This window comes from Chenopodium album, chromosome 25 (assembly GCF_948465745.1).
Source record: "Chenopodium album chromosome 25, dcCheAlbu1.1, whole genome shotgun sequence".
Lineage (NCBI taxonomy): Eukaryota > Viridiplantae > Streptophyta > Magnoliopsida > Caryophyllales > Amaranthaceae > Chenopodium > Chenopodium album.
In genome coordinates this window covers 20,571,975-20,590,193 of record NC_137858.1, presented here as the reverse complement: position 1 = coordinate 20,590,193, position 18,219 = coordinate 20,571,975, and the positions used below count along the sequence as shown (strand labels likewise).

General features: G+C 35.2%; 1 protein-coding gene across 1 annotated transcript; it reads right to left on the bottom strand.

The window, feature by feature from the left end:
* Positions 1–98: 98 nt before the first annotated feature.
* Positions 99–17,493, bottom strand: LOC145615692 (kinesin-like protein KIN-4A). Its single transcript, XM_081670749.1, has 26 exons — positions 16,919–17,493; positions 14,333–14,479; positions 14,091–14,240; positions 13,549–13,796; positions 11,674–11,861; positions 11,464–11,588; positions 10,754–10,790; positions 9,932–10,023; positions 9,669–9,779; positions 9,476–9,589; positions 9,204–9,294; positions 8,855–8,967; positions 7,258–7,356; positions 7,046–7,159; positions 6,836–6,952; positions 6,682–6,762; positions 6,399–6,470; positions 5,630–5,723; positions 5,192–5,223; positions 4,991–5,088; positions 4,800–4,898; positions 4,430–4,651; positions 3,751–3,913; positions 3,140–3,292; positions 2,757–3,052; positions 99–640 (listed from the first exon to the last, which is right to left on the bottom strand). Exons 1-25 carry the CDS (start codon positions 17,051–17,053, stop codon positions 2,840–2,842), a joined length of 3,108 nt encoding a protein of 1,035 aa, XP_081526875.1. The 5' UTR covers positions 17,054–17,493; the 3' UTR covers positions 99–640; positions 2,757–2,839.
* Between the last annotated feature and the right edge of the window lie 726 nt (positions 17,494–18,219).

The following is an 18,219-nucleotide window of genomic DNA, read 5'->3' as shown; positions in this document are numbered from 1 at the left end:
ATCTTTCAGTTAATCATTCTAGTATCTGTTACAACAGTTTGTATAATATTTTTGAGTTATGTTGTAACATGAAATCTTGATAAATCTTACATCAAGTAGAAAACCTGCCATGTAATCAATCACTTCTAATATAATCAATCATTAATGTGCTACATACATCAAACTTGAAAAGCCTATTACAGTTAATCAATCACTCTAAATACAAAGTCCTAACTTTTCAATATATTAACAAAATTAATACTGTGATTAAACACACTGCAGACTATAACAGACTGCCTAAAGACCAAAACCACAACAATAAAGGGAAATAAAAACCACCCTTCATCCCCATTACATATGTCCTATCAATTATCAAAGAAATCCTTCTTATTCACAAAGGAAAACCTTAAGAAACGAGCGTTAGAAGCCATCAGATGGAACAAGACAACTTAGTATCAGAGTTCTGAGTTCCGTGCTCTTCCTTGACTGCTTTGGCATACAACTGGTAGCATCATCACAGCTTTACAAGATGCTCCCTTGAGCCAAACAAATCACCTCTACAGAATTGAAGACCAATGCATCCAATTCACCAGCATACCAACTTTCTCCAAGATATACATTAAAATACATAATGGGCCACTGTATATAGCATTCTTCTAATCTGAAACAAAAGAAAGGACAATTTTAAACAGTAGTACGGTGCTGGAAGGGCGTCTTTTATAACAATTGCAGGTCACAATGATTTTAACTCATACAATTAACAGTAATTGCCTTGACTAGAAGAAAGGACATGAGACATAATGGTGACATTGAAACCAGTGCAAGCTGTAAACCAGCTGAAAACAAGACTAACCCACTTTATTTTTACATAAACCACCCATCACTATGATTCAGGACATGTTGAACCAGCTGGTATCTAAAAGATATAAGAGTTATATTACTCAGTTTCACTATTTCATTGGTTCAAATGCAAAAAACAAGAGCATTGGCAATATCTTAGCTTTGAGTCAAATTGGACATCATTTCTCACAAATTCATTCTCCACTTGTTTGCAGCGAACATAACACATTGGTTAGGTTTGCATACATCATCCCACCATGGGAGAAGCCTCTTTACGGCTAAAAGTCACGATAATGGTGAAGGAAACATCTAGATCATGAAGATTATGATAAACACCATATGAAGAGCCAGTTACCAGATGCACTTTCAAAGAGCATATCAGCTTCACAAATGACTCAACCTGACCCAACTACTCAACCAGCTATTTTCTTGTCAAAAAATCCATCCCAAGTACAATTTGAAGCCAAATTCTTCCAAACTATACAAATTCATCAGCTACAGAAATACAAGGTGCTATTTGATTCAAATAAGGAAAAGCAAAAGAAATCAAAAGGAGGGGGAATTGGAAAAGGGGAAATAAGTTTTTAATTTAATTGGTTCAGATGAGAATTAATGGGATCCTATTTTACATTGTTTGATAGTTAATACAAGGGGAAAAAATAATTTCTACTTTCTGGTGGTTCTGCTTCGAACAATAGAGTTGACAGATCTCGATTCCATCCAATTATCGCTTGGATTAATCAACAAAAGCAATGACGGCAACTGGATTGGGTGGTTGTGAGTCTAGTGACTACTTATTTTACTCAGGCTCCTCATCTTACCACAAATATCCATATTGGATAACGGATATGGACGCAGGACACTTCATTTTGGACCAAAATGGAAATGTTTCATAACATAGCAAGTCTGACCCATGTACACATAGCAGTGTTTGACACCAATACCCAAGTCCAATCAAAATAGATTGTGAAAGCCTTCCACACTTGGGTGCAGGTGAGATGGGTGAAATTTATTTCAAACACTTCTATTGCGGGGGGGGGGGGGGGGGGGGGGGGGGGGGGGGGGGGGGGTGGTGGTTATGTATGCACGGATTATAAGATCAGGAAAGAGGTAGAGGGAAATAAAAACAAAGACCCATGTGATGAGAGAGATAAAGAGAAAGCATGTGCAAAAAAAGGAAATGTTGCAATATTTGTCAAACGTCCTAAAATAGTAATTGTTGCAATATTAGGGGAGTAAAGGAAGCAATTTTTTTTTTCTTGATTCCCCAATCCCCAATGATTGAGAGTAGTATTAGGATGGGTGACCTCCTGGGAAGTCCTCATGGGATTAAGGTGTTCAAGCATACAAAGATTCCCCAATCCCCAAGGAGAGGGCCAATGCGTCAAACATGGAATTGGGGTGTCCTTTAACTGGAGATAGGAGAAAATAAATTGCTTGAAATAACAACCAATGGCAATAAGTGTATCAATTTTCTTTCCTTGATTCTTGTTAGCCAAACACCCCTGATAATAATCTTTGATATAACATTTAAGCAAAAATTATATTACAAGGTTTCTGGAATTCAGTAGCTCTTTACCATAAGTGCAGCACTATATAAGACATTACTTACAGACAATGTAAAGCTTAATAAGAAGAGTTGGAAGGAGCACCAACCCCCCCCCCCCCCTCCCCCCATTATACATGGAGGATTGCATTACACACGCATTTTAAAGGCTTAGATGAACAAGTGTCATGTAATTGGTGTTGATTGTTACAAATGGCATGACAAGTATTAGTACGTTACAGTACTGGCATGTTATAGCTTACCAGCAGAATAGATAAAAGTATCATGCAAATGGTGATAAGACGTTCAAAGAACATGATAAGCATAGTACTTTCTATTCCAGGCAGATTAACATAATGCTTACTAACAGAATTGATAAGAAGACACTCACCTACATAGGTATTGCTAGTCTAACTCTGACGTATGCGTGGATGTACGTGGAGGTCAAATCATACAAGCACCTCATGAAGAAAGTTAAATCATATCTTTCAACGCATGTGGCCGAGGCCTTGTCTTCACAATTGTCTCATCACAATGCTTAATCCATTCTGACAATCTCCATGGTTTTTGCCATTTCCACTTGAACTGTAAAATCCACTGGTGATGACTCCTCTTCCATCTCCATAGCTTACTAGACTGTCCTGCAACTGCTAATTTCTTCATTGACAACTGTCCAAGCGGCACCATCTGCATACAGCAAGAGATCCTTTTTCATTAAAGGAACAGATAGGAGAACATCTCACTTAAAGACTAACTAAGAAACTGAAGATGAACCTTTTTCGGATCAATGTATGCTGTTGCTTCCCTGACTTGTCCATTAGCAATACCAGGAGAATATTTCAGCTGCTTTTGAGCAGGTGCAGCTATTGGAGACAATGGGCCACTCAAGTCGTCAAGTGTGCTTTTTAGTGATCCGGGTGAATTATTCTGCTCAGTGTTAATAAGATTAAATCAGATTTCAGAGAGATAGATTAAAAGGGGGTGAGGGGGAGGGGGTCAACAATCATCAAAAACGATAGGGATTAGAGCAAAGATAATTGCACAATTGTTCAAGAATCCAAAGCATTGTCATTCCAAATAACAATATGTAAGCAGTTTGCCACCTATAGTTTTTCAAGTTGCATTCAGAGAAAGTTTTTTATTAGAACATTGGGGTTACTCGAATCAACTTACTTTACTCCAGACAGGATAGTTTTCATGGATTTAAAACGATTCAGGATCAAATATTTTGTCAGGCCTGAAGTTCTTCAGGCCTTTTTGCATTCCTCACAGAGAACAGAGTGATTTATCAGATAACTTTAGTATCAGACAATCTTCAATTGTTTGTGTCTGAATATTCATCTTACACAAAACTCTACAAAAACAAAAACACATGTTCATCTCACCGATACAGATGTGGCAAGTGCAACGGCAGCTGATTGCTCTCTCAATTTGAGCTCCTTCTCCACCTCTTTTCTCCGTGTTTCACTCTGCCTCAAGAGACCAACCAGTTCTTTCAGCTGCTCCTTCATTTCCTTCATTTCAGTTTCCTTGTCATATAAATGACATCTGTACAAAAAACAAAGTTAATATGAGTTCCAACACATAACATAACCTTCAGCCAGATATCTACGAAATTGGTACCACTATCAGAAAGTTCATGCATATTACAACAAAAACCAACTTTTGATACTTCATTTCAAAGTCAACAGCATATTTTCATAGATGACACTGGAACTCCAGAAAATAATGGTGATTTTATTATTATTTACTTTATCTCTAAAACTTTGTAAAGAGTCTTCAAAACCTTAAATCATCTAATTATGTCAGTGCCAATCAGAAAGCAAAATTTACTTTATTTACATCAGTAGGATAATTAAAGGCACTGAAAGAAAGCAGAGAAGCGAAATCAAGAACAAATAACATATGTTTATCCACATAGTATGTAGCAATGACTGTTGAAAGAAGTTATATTTAAGTTATTTCTAATACATTTTGCACATGTATGTGACACGAATTAACTGAGTTTGAAATAAGAAATACAAGGATGGATTAACTTTCAGAGCAATCAATGATTAAATGAACCTTGTATCCGCAAGAGAATTGAACATATATTGTAGCAAACACTTGGCATCTCCCATTGAGCGCAACTGATTCCAACGACCACGACTACTAAATCCACGTTCTCTCTCTTCTGCTTCTGAAAGTTGTGAAGCCATGGCCACTAGTGAATTTGATGATATGCTCAACATATTTTCAAGGGATGCAATTCTTGCCATTCTTGCATTTGGTGACAATGAGGATAACCTAAATACGATATTGATCACAATCAAGAATTGCATAGGGAAAAATTGCAACAGAAATGAAACTCCTTCCTATATTGCTAAGACAGTCTTTAAACTTTTGCAGTAACAGGAACAGCAGTCTCCTAAATAAACATTTGAATGAATTGCACCTTGAGAAACCATTCTTTCCTTTAGGAGTGCTTAATCCCTTTGAAGAAAGCTCTTCTAGTTGTTTCAACACAGACAGCTCTTCAGCAAGTGCAGTACGCCTGGAGAAGGTAGAAATAATCTTTTAAGAACAATTGTGGATCATTTTATGCATGCCAACTAATGCAAACACCAATATAAACAGTATACTTACACTTGAGTTTGTTTCTCGTACTCATAACGCACTTCATGGACGTTTACCATGACTTCTAGCTCGTGATCAAGCCAGCGTTGCAATGTTTTCTCATTGGTCTAACATACAAAAGCCTCCATTAACAAAACATATCTAGAGAAATATATATCATGATGGAAAGATTTAAAAATACAGAAAGTAGCTATGAGTAAGGGTGACTACCTGTCCATTTGTTCCATTGCCATTAGCAAGAACTGGAAAATTACAAAGATCAGATAAGAATCCAAGCACCAGAAGTCATATAGCAAAATAAAATACTAAATATAGTATCCTCCAGTTATTGATATGGCAAGAGCTATAGCATAACAACAAAAATTAAAAAGAATAAAAGTTGGATGATACTTCAGAGCTTTTCTAATACTGGGGTGTATTATTCCCTATAATATTTAGGTTTCCCTACAGTCAAATATTTGTGTATAGTAGATACTGGAATAAAACAAATCACAATATAATGGGATATTTCAACAAAATTTCTGCATTTAGTGCACTTGATTTTATTAATGAAAACCCAGGCAGCCTGTATAAAACTAAAAATTAAAAAATAAAAAATAAAAAAATTAAAGCCGTTTACCCACAAAATATTTGTCAACAAAGTGATACCTGAGCTATCACGTGCTGAAGATTTACGAGCTTCAAGCAACTCCTTCAGTCTCTTGGTAGCCATGGCAGCCTCTTCTGTTTTTCTTTGGAGAACCTGAGAGTCAGAGAAAGCACTTATGGCATCTTACTGGAAGGTGGTCACAAGCATTGACAGGTTCACGAATTTCATGCGCACAACTTAAAGTGTTATAAGCTAGGTAGCTATTGTTAATTATGTATGCAATAGATTCTGTCAGTAATGGATGAACACCATTACTTTTTAGGAAGTGCAATATCCACACATCACTCTATCAAACAATCAACAAAACAAAGTCTGATACAAAATAAGAATAAATTAAAGTACAATTGGTGTAAGAGAGACAGGCTTCAATAGATTTACTTGCACTCAGGATAAACTTCATAATCTACTGAACAGATGCCTCAGCATTATAATCTTTGTTGAGAACAGGAAAATCCTACACCAAGACTCATTATAAGAGTCAATGGTGCAGGTTACAACTTCCAAGTGAATCAGCAGTCATAAAATGGGTAGATAGTGTGATTGGCATTATTAGGATACTCAATGGCATTGATATCATTAACAACAACACAAACTTAAACCTGAAAATTAGAAACATGCAACCAACGTCCCTCACATTATATTAGCAAATGGATGAATGAAGTTATGGCAGTACAATTGAGGATGAAACTTGATCAAGATATCTGTAGCAATATCTTTAATTTTAAATGAGCATGGATGACAGATGAAATAGATGCCAGAAGCTTTTACCTGTTTCTGACGTTGATTTAGAGCTTGTAGCTTGTGCCTCTCGTATTCATTCCTCCTACCCTCCTTACGTAGCTGCTTTGAAAAAGTAAATTTAATGAATAGACAATAGAAAAAAGTTTCAATAAATAATGGTAATGTTTTAAAGCCAATCTGCTGGAAAGAAAAGAAAGAAACAGAGAAAAAAGTAAGCTTGGCTGCTCGATGAGGAGGAATAGGAGGCGCAAAGGAGCAGAAAGGTGGAAAAAGGCTGGCTCATAACAAGAATGAGCAAAGTGCACAATACCTGTAAAAGCTCCTTCTCCCTAGAAGCTTTCCATAATCGAAATTGTTCTGCCTCTTGCTTAATTTTATGTTGCAATTGAACCTAGTTTTAGAGGACGAGTCAGTAGAAAGTAATCATAAGTGATTGGACAAACAGAATGTGACAAAAATTCAACCTTCTGCGCCTTTATGAATTGTATTTCTTCTTGCAAGCGTTTTGCTGCTTCCTCACTTCTTTGCTTTTGTTTCAACAGCTGAACTTGGTTCTCTTGTTTCTTTTTAAGATCCAAGATCTGCAGATGTACATTGAAGAAACAATCAGAAAACATTTCCCATTATCTGTTAGCAATAACATAGAGGAGTTGATGTATATCAGTCCATTCTACCTGAGCCTCAAGTGCCTTCAATTTCTGAGAATGAACATCTTGCAATTTCTGTGTTTGACCATCAGAAGAAGCAGCAAGGTTTTCTATTTCAGCTGAAAGCCGGTCTCGTTCTTGCTGCAATTATTGCAAACGACCCAAGTTAACAAAATGTCACCATGCATTAGCTTTCTTTTCCAACTGGGAAATAATAAAGTCTATAACTCAAATTGAACCTGGACAGCTCTTTTCTCATCCTCAAGTTCCATTAATTTTTTTCCAAAATGCTGCTTAAGAGTCTCAGTATCTGCTTCTCCAAAAAGCTTCATTTCGGACTGCAAAGAAGATAAATATTACTCAGTAAGTTGCAGAATTTGTAACCCTATCACTACACCAGTTATATAATTGGTGTATCAGATTAGAAGAAATAACTTTAAATGATCAACTAAGTACATAATAACACAGTTATATGAATAATAACGACTCCAAAACTAAGTGCTTTTGTGTTTCCAAGAATTAGAAAGTAGTTATTTTAATGCATTTAACAAGATGAACTTTGAAGTGATAAATAGCAATATAGCATATCCTTAATATCTCCAAGTACTATTCCATGGAGTGTGAGAAAGAAAGATAATTATAAGCCAGAGAATATCCACTTTGACATTGACTTCATAGGTTTCAGTTCTAGGTTCTAGAAACCTTGCATCTCCATTATGCTTTTCATTTAGTACTCTAAAATAGTGTGACCTAATATTCTAGTCTCCCTTCCCCATCCACACAAAACAATCTATGTTTGAGCATTCCTCAACAAATTTCAACAAGTATATACAAAGCCCTAATAATCAACAGGCCAACAGTAAAATATTTCTTTGCTGTTGCTCTATGACACTTCTTAGATGGACTATGAAGCTTTGATACCAAAGCAAATAAACAATACAACACTTGTACAGACATATGGTGATGAGGAAAAGGGGGGAAAAAACCTAACCCCTGCCAAAAGCTTGTGCAGCTGTGCCCCATGCTGTGAAATCATAAAGAAGGCCTATCAGGAGGTCGGAGAAAATCCAACAAGAGACCATGCAGATAGGATGAGAACTTGGTTCTCATGAACCAGGAGTTTTTCAACGAAAATTTCTGGAGTATGATATTTGATTTCGTAACAAAAATTAATAATTCCAATAATGATCACTATCACTTATCAAATGGAATATGTGGTAGGAAAGCAGATGAAATTCAGAGCGAATAGGAGAAGTTGAGTTAGAATGGAAAAATAGGACCACAATGTAGCACAATTTATCCAACTAAAGAATGCACTTATTCCAACAGGTCTTCCAGAGGGGATGTGAAGATGTATGATCCAACACTAATAAAACCCAGAATAAATTAAAGGAACCTAAAAACTTTGTCACTCTGTGTTTCCTGGAGTTAAAATTAGTTATAAGGTTATGAGGGTGCCTTCAACAACAAAAGGTTAGTATGGAGACTTTTAGAGAGTATACTAACATAGAATAAATAAGTTATATGTAATACATCATGAAATGCGAGACAAAATTTACAACAGCACTCAATTTATGTCAATTTTCACAGCAGTGCAACCAAGTATCATACATTCCAAGGTTTAAACACAGAGGAAGTAATAATGGAATTCAATTTTGATTTCCAAGAAATGAATGACATGTAAAACTTTCTCCCAGCCAATAACATGAGCTAGCTCATAGAAAATGACAAAAATTAAATCTTGGAGGCAACATCTATGATTTATGCAAAGTTATATAAGATCAATAAACTCAGTATGTAGTAAAACACAATAGATTTATCATGAAATTGCCATACCTCTTTTTGCTGCAGACGCTTATTCAACTCACTTAATTCTTTGTCCATAGTGGTCTGAAGAACCTTATGCTCCCATTCCTTTGCAGATTCTTCATCCATATCCTTGGAATCACCTGTTAAGAGTTCACAGTATATCATACATTACCCTCAATAATCTTCATTCATAAGAAGCTTAGAGACTATACAGAAATCCACCAAATTCACATTGATGAACTAATCTTGAAACTAAGGGCACAGCCTATTTTGTCAGCTTTTGAGCTCTTTAGATATCAAAGGGCAATTCTACTGGCAATACAAACTCTGAAAGCAACAACCAAATCTCTGAATTCAAGACTAGAAGAAACCATACCCATAACAATTTCACCCATTGCATAATCAGATGTATCCATACTCTGGCGCCTCTTATGCCCCTCATTCTTCACTGAACCGATTTCTCCACTCTGACAGTCATAATGCCCCAGCTTATCAATACAATGCCATACAAGGAGAACATTGTCTCTTCTTTTAGAAAATGAAATACTAATGCTAGAAAATAACATAATAATGAATTCCATGCTAAGGACCAATGTCATGGAAAGAATTCAGACTCCAGAATAGCTAATTTAATATCATGTCACCTACCTGGCACATAGTATCACCCTGATCATCAACATTATATCCACTGCGGTACTTATTAAGCTCTCGCCGCAGATCTTCATTAGCTGACTCCAGCCAAGAAATCCTCTCTTTAAAGGCCTGCAAATTTGTGTTATTTGATAGAAAAGAGTATTGCTGCCAAGCAGAGAAAACATAAAGACCTACACAATCACAATACCTGTACATCATCCGAAGATGCCCCTCCACCTCTTGCACAAAGTTCTGCTTGTAAAAACTCAAGCTGTTGCCGCATTTTAATCATCTCACTGGATATTGGATCTCTATTGATCTATTCCAAGAAAAAATTAAACTTTAACATAACGATAAGATGAACTCCATTAGGCCACAAAGCCAAAAGTTCATACAATGCATAACAAAGGGGAAAGAAAAAAAAATTAAAGAAAAAATTGTAGTCATGTAGAAGGGACATTTTAAGCTTACCACCGGCTTATTTTGAATGTTACGGGCACGGTTTGCATACTTGAGTGTGTTAAGCGTCTCTTCAGCATTAATATCAGCCGGACTGATGCAAGCTGTAAAACAGATGTCCAACATAACTGGCACTGAAATTGGGCTTCATAGGATATCGAACAAAAGAAAGGGAGCAGGAAAAATCTATATGGTTAAAAGCAAAGCAAGTGCTCACAATTTTTATGTTGATGCTGTACATCAGAGAGTAATGTTTAAAGCAGCTAACAAGTCACTATTTAAATGTAATTTCTGGAGGAAGTTTAGAGAGAAAAAAAAAAGGTTGCTGAAAAATGGCAAAAGTCAAGAATTCCAACAAGAAAATGCTTCACAAAAGTAACATGCAAATATTGAACAGCTTGCAATGGCAAATAAGTCATTAGTGAAACACATGCAGCAACAGGCAAAGTATCTAGCCAATAAATATATGATAATTCAGTCTACTAACCAACTGACCAAAAAACATGCCAATTCCCTTAGATGCTTGAGCTAACTGTCTGAAGGTATTACGAACACAAAAAACCACAATATGCAAGCCCATATAGATAGTGGGTGAAACTCAAGCTGAAGAGTTGACATAAATTAGTATGAATAATATAATATACGACATACACCGAGTATAAGCTTTCAACTACCATGTGACAAAAACCATCATACTTCATACTATATTGGTAGGCAGCAGTTCAAGATTAGCACAGGGGCACAGCATAGACTTGATAATAAATGCAGCTACTATAACATTACAAAGTCACAAATTTTCTCAAATATTAAGATTGACATAGAGAAACAAATTACCAATCATCACAGTCCTGCTGTTGCCACCAAGAGAATCCTGAAGATATAACATAACATTAGATAAATGCTGCAAGCTATAGTAGCAATATGTTCATAAAATTCGGCTGTTTACTGAACTTTATTCCAGCCTATCATCACATGTCAACAATAATAGTATTCCTTGCACATAAAATAATTATAACACAATGATTTCCAAACCATGGCATGGAAACACCGGAAAAAGATTACTAAGTTCACGCAACAATAGTTAAGACAGCCTTAAGAGCAGAAATATTCAACTTCAAATATGAGCAATATAAAGTGTAATCCAAATCAATTTGGCCTCCACACATAACAAGAAGACTTTATGTCCTACCTCAAATGAGAGGGTTCACCAGATTAGTTTATTCACCAAAACTTTAATCGATTAATTTAACTCAGATATAGTCTTATACTTCGTATTAGCTATCACCCAACAAACAACAACCTGAATAAATTTTCAGCTAGGATAAAGAAAGTTTCACAGCCGGTGAGTGCTTTTCAGCAACATAAAATCTTCTTGTACTTTGAACAAATCAAATTTAGTACATACCACATGGTCCACATCAAGATTATAGGCATAGATTATGGAACCACTCATTAGATTAATTGAGGTTATAAATTAATATCCAGGTCCCTATTAGCATAATCCAAGTGAAACCCAACTACTAATGACTGAAGTTATGTCAAACCTGCAATAATCGAGTCAGTTTACTGTCTCGATAGGGTACATGTACACCTTCTTTCCTCTTTTTCTCATCACCAAGAGCGCTGATGACATTTCCAAGGGCTAGAAGACCCTTGTTAATATGAACTCCTGTTCAAAAGCAGCATTAGATAATTGTTTTTCATGCTATGAACAAAAGGAAAATAAAATAAGCAATAAGCGAATAATATGCTACCTTCTTTAAAACGCATGCCATCAGAACCTGTTCTTTTTGCACGCTCAGACCCAGCCAGATCTACCAAGTGTAATTTAGCTGATAGGTATTCTTCGTTCATGCTTTCATTTGCATTGGCATCTTCAGGATCAGTGTGACTTAGCTTGCGCATTTGCTCTAGTGTTATGGTGAAGATAGCATGTGAACGACTACAAACAAAATTGCGTTATAAAATGTGAAATCAACATGGTCAACTTTTTTGCACATAGGTAAACACCTTGTATTCCAGATAGATGAAGCATATAAATATGCAAATATTTTATGCACATAATAAGGATGTAAATCCAGAATCTTGAGTAGCTTAAACTCTTGGTACTTAAATGCAATCTAATGAGAACAAATGCTTTTGATCTAAATTTTCTCTTCTCTTTCTCCACTTTCTTACACCTTTCATTTTCCACAGCATTCAAGCTGTCGGCACTGCTACCAAATGCTGCTGCCACTCCAGCCTTCAAAAGTCACAAGCCACTGCTACATACAAGCTCATGCCGCCACAATTTTTTTAAGTCTTGTTCTTTTTCAACTACTGAAGACTCATTACATATGCCCCTACAGCCAAGCTCACAATTTCACCAAATTTTAGCATGTATTCTATACAACTGACTTGTCTGAACTTATTGGAAGTTGGAACTTAATGTAGCTGTATGTTGAACTAATTGTAACCTATCTGAATTTATTGGAACTTTTTTGAACTTATTAGAACTAGTACTTAGACACCAGAGCTACTTTGCACCTAGCCAACGGTATCAGATTTGACTTTTCTGATTTGAACTTGTTAGAACTAGTAGTCCGTACTTACTTTCCTCTAGTTTAAACTGGCACAATGGTCTGACTGGTAATGAATTGACTTTTCCGATTACAGGTTTTAGAAACAGCACTCTTCCCTCACCCTTTCCCTCTCTCCAAAAATTGTCTAGCTAGTCACTCAAATAATCAAAAACTGACCTAAACTTTGTCTGCCAATCACCACTGACAGCATTGTATCCGTCGAATAATGAATTTGATGTATATGTGTTTTTTTAATGTCGAGGATCTCTGCATAGGGGACATAATGTACTGTGTTCTTCTGCTCTTCCTAAATTCAGACCTCTTACTTCACAAGCAACTTCCATTGCAGTTATTTTCCCTTTAGCAGCTGGCATCACAATAATTTTTAGAATAACCCAATAGTCCTTTTATGCAATTAAAAGTCCAAGTGTTATCTTCTCCATGCTAATTAAGGCAAATTCTAAAAATTAATAAAAACCCATTATAAAATTATTCATTATTGATTACACCTAACCCCAAATTCAAAAAAAATATATACAATACACCAAAGCCAACCGTGACAAGCATTACTTCAGCAATGTATACAGACAAAAGCACAAAATAATCAGTTAACAGGAAAAGTGGACAGTTAGTGTTTGCATTAGGATAGGCCCTTGATGCTACTACTTCGCCATAAACAAAAAGCTGAAGTGAACTTGTGACACCTCTGATAAATTGCAATCTAAAAATGAATTATTCTCCCAACAGTGAACAATTCAGCTTATCAGTAAATTCTTTCCATCATCCCAGAAACAACAATATAGTTCCATTAGGCTTCTCCATACAACATAGAGTCAATCCACAAAGATCATTGATATATTATGGCACAATAAGTAATCAAATTTCAATACAGTATCTTTCCATTTGCTTATAACCACGTTTTATGATTAATCCAATATAGAATTTTGTATACTCCTTAATGAACCTATCTTTCTTAATTATGTGCAGAAAATCATGTGGTGTATGATTGACTTGAATAAAAAATAAAAAAAACCCATGAAGATATAAAGGTTACTTCGACAATCTCACCTAGATTGGTTGTTCATGTTTGTACTCCCGGTAGCCCGGCAAAGTGATCCTTGTTCAAGGCATGCTGCCATTTCCTTCAAAGATCTGACCTCTACTTCTGTAGATCCCGCTAGAGTAATAACACCATTAGATGATTCACGAATCTGTATTGGTGGTTTTCCAGGTACATTTACTTTCCCGGCATTAGCAGTTTCTGATTTCGTTGATAGGGAGGAATCCAGTAAATCTCGCACTTCCTCTTTATGAATCTGCAGAAATTACAAAGTCTAGTCAATACAGTTCACCTACTGTGGGTTTGAATAATGAAATCAAAACAATAAAATAGCTTGACACATTTAAACAGAACAAACATACATCTTATGGAAATAAGTTGTGAGAAACTCTACCAAATCAGATGTATCAGGAGTTAGCATCATGAAAGTTCCAATAAAGATCTATAAACAGGTAGCCTAGAATATAAAGATCATAATTGTTTATATAATTTAGATAGAAGTACCTAAATGTCCATGAAAGAAAAAAGAGATTCTAAGAAAAGGGCCCACCTCGATGAAAGAAACGTGCAACTGGAATTCAGTTTCATTTTTCAACTTTTCAATTTTGCTATATAATGCATTCATAACTTGAGGGATTATTCCTGTATGTCCACCTTCGCGAAATGATGTACCCATGGTGTAGGTTTTCCCTGATCCTGTCTGCAAGGTAATGGGAAATTCACTTGTTTTGTATAGAAATAGGAAAATTGATACCACTGTCATGTATTACCACAAATTGAAGTAAAACTTACTTGACCATAGGCAAGGACTGTTGCATTGTATCCCTGGAATAAACCATCAACAAGTGGAGCAGCACATTCTTCAAACATAGAGGAAGATGGAGAAGCAGAACTCCCATAGACATGATCAAATGTAAAGGAATGTGTCCCGATTTGCACCTAAAAATATTAAAAGAAGAAAAGAAACAACAACAATCACTTCCAACATTTTTAAATAGAAACAAAATACCAAAAGAACTAAGGCCGAGGCCTATAACTAGAGGTATTTGATAGAGATTCTGAACTCTGAAAATGCCAACATGTGAAATCTAACAGAAAAAATGATATGTTTAAGCCCAATGGGTTACTTCTTTCAATACCAACAGATTTCGGAATGAAAGCTCATTTGAGCACAGATATATATTCTCACTTCCTCGACCTCATCTTTCATAGGCTGGCTAGGCCCTTTTTCACATCTTCAAAGGGAAAGGTTTACTTGTTCCGATTAAGGTGTAAAGGAGGAGTGGTAAATTGTCTAGGTCTTATCATCCTTCATAAGCATGCCCAAGCCACATCTTTAGATATAAAAGTCTGTTCTTTGTATACACATATATTGTATAGGACTGCCTTTCGAATATGATAGTGCCAAAAAAACTGTTTTTCAACACATGGATGGAAATAGGTTTTATCATCATGTTAGATGCATAAACTTTGATTTGTAGTCAGAGAAAATTGGGTAGATTACATTCAAACATTGATAAGCTCGTCAACTAATTGATTTCTGCAAACCAATGTTAGAGCACTGATAACTGTAAATTTTAATTTCATTTAAAAGACATATCACATGTAATCTTCCACATACTTCTAAAAAATTTAGTTGTCATATATTCTTAACTTTAACAGTGGTATTAAAGGAAACAAGAAAATTAAAGGAATCATACATCTACCACACCTTCCATTTTTAATATTGTAAGCTGGTCAGACCGTCAGAGCAGTAACTGTCTAACTGATTATCATATATTTGTCTTACAGCACTTTACTTTGCTAAATGAATTGAAGAAGCTATTTCTTGGTCGTTAACAACTTGGTCACAAGACTAGTTGAACAACAGCTCATAGCAAAGCTGCAATGCTGCAGACTATTCTCTGATATGGAGATATCACAGTAGGACAGAAAAAGGGACAAAAGATAAAATTCACAGATCCAAATGACAAAATCATAGTGGACCCAGATGGTAATAATAGGAGAAAATATAAGGAAAATGTGTGAAAAGATGACCAGTTAAACACGTGGGAAAACATTAGTAAGTTTAATGGGAAGAAAGATGACAATTCAGTGCAAGAGTAACACTTGTTAACAAAGCATTTCTTGAATAAGAAAGACTCTAACAACACAAGGGATGGAGGCTGGACTAGTCTAAAAATAGCAGGTGGCTGGTGGGGCCAAATTCTCCAAAATTTATGTTACTTAGAATCTATGGACTAGATATGATACAGCTGAACATATAGGAGAGGAGTATGCAAGCTGTGATTCAATTAGGATGCAACAAGCTTAGTATGGTTCTTCTCGCCAGCATTATGTAAATCTACTTTCTGCTTTATTTAACTTAGGATGCAGCAAGCTGGATGTAGTAGTTGTCATATTTTGCCCTCATTGCTGTTTGTTAGTCTCTAGTGTATATACACGCTATGCTTACATTGTGCTATAGCCCAGAGTGGAGAGATTTTATAAACCTTACATCTGTACCTGTTCCCATGTTTAAAACATAATCACCATCAAACATGGGAACAAGTACGAATGTAAGGTCAACTGAAGTGTATCTCATCCAATGAACATTGACAAAAATAGAACTTCCATTATCCAAAAATGAAATTCTCATCAATTCTACAACGATGTACTACGTATATCGATAAAGAACAATGCTTTTGAGTTCTGATTATGACTCATTGAACACATGCAAAGAATTTCATTACTATACTTATGCTAGAATTCATACATTACACTTCATGATTAAAGCAACAAATCAAACATGATCAAGCATACAAATTAATCATGGCTACCTTTTTTTATCTATTGGACAGAAATAAGCACTTCAATGCAAAATTTATTTGTTACAATTTGGACCCCAAAGAGGAAGAAAAAGATGCTTTAAACCCAAAATAGAATTTTACCCCAAAATCAAAAAAAAAATTATAAAATTGAAGGGTTTGACAAGAGAAATACTTTATTTATCATACCATTCAATTATACAATTCCAAAAAAATACTCTCTCCGCCAGATTTAGAGATTTACGGCATTTACCCATCGCATTACTAGGTCAAATTACACTATCAACGTGACTATTAGTACCGAATTTAGTTATAGATTGAATAAAAACATTCAATGAAATACAAAAAACACCCCTTCAAAAGAAACTATTCTTAGATTACTCTAAGAAAAAGGTAGGAAACAAAAAAAAATTCACACTGAAATTACAGCTACCATTGATAAGATCTAGATCACACAAATCCAACCATAATTCAGACATAAAACAACATTAAATGTAAGCAAATCAATCATCAATAAGTAGATTTACAATTACAACACCTAAAATCCTAATAAAAAAAAAATGCATCATACCTGAGGTTTGCCACGAACAACAGTAACACAATCTTTACATCCTTGAAGCTTTTCATCACCAATCAATGGTCTAATATGAACAGCTACTTTAACACAACATTCTTCTCCTCCGGCACCGCCTCCGCTTTCCATCATCAATCAATCAATCAAGCAATCAATCAAGCGTATGAAATCGGTTTCGATTCGGAAGCAGGAAAGAAATTAGAGATGACCAAAATGAAGGAGGGGGTAATGAGGAAAAGGATGCAGCAACAAAATTGAAGAGGAATGCTTAGGAAAGGGAAAGGGAAAAAGAGGGAAAGAGAAATGAGTTGTAGTTGAAGTTGTTGATGAGAGTAACTGCAAAGACAACAACTACCAAGTAGTAGGACTTTCCTTGGTGTTCACTACTACTACTAGTAATTGTTGTGCATTACTTTCTCTCTCCTCTGATGTTGTTGTTGTTGCTGCTGCTGCTACTGCACACACCCAAAATCTTACAGAAGAAGAAGAGGAGAGAGAAAAAAAGGGTATTTTGTTTTGGTGCTTTGGTATGGTATGGGTTGTGCAGTGAAGTTAGTGAGTGATCCTCCTGTTGTGAAAGTAAATGATCTTGTGGGTGTCTCACTTTTTACTCCATGTTGTATACTGCTGTTCTAATTGTAATACGAGTATTTCACTTTATACTAAAATGTGTGTTTATCAACATAATAACACGTATATTAATGCACTCATTTGATTTTGTATATTATTCCCGTTTCATATTATTTGTAAGTATTACACACTTTGTATCAAATTATTGCAAATAATATAAGACGGGTAGAAAATTAAATATTTCTTTGAAATATTATACTATACTTCCGTTAACTTTTAGTTGCAACTGTTTTCAAAACAAAAAAAAAAAAAACTTTTAGTTGCAACTTTGGAATATTTTATATCTCACAAATAATACCCTAAAATTGCAACTAAAAGATAATGGAGGTAGTAAGTTGATATGGAGTATCACGAAATTTTATATGGATACCTATTTAAAACATATTTTATGATAAATTTTGTTATTAACAATTTAAGGTCAAAGTTAATATATAAATACTCAACTATTCTATGATGAAGGAGTATTTTCCCTTCATCTTTAAATAAAAGTTTTATTTTTATCTTGGAAAAATAAAGATTTTATGACTGATCAAGTCCAATTAGGTGTAAATTTAAGGTGAAAATCATGATAAATCGGATTTAATAAGTTATCATCCTTAATCAATTTATTTATTCAATTGTTATCCATCAAATCCCACTATCATTTTTTATTTTATTCACATCTAATC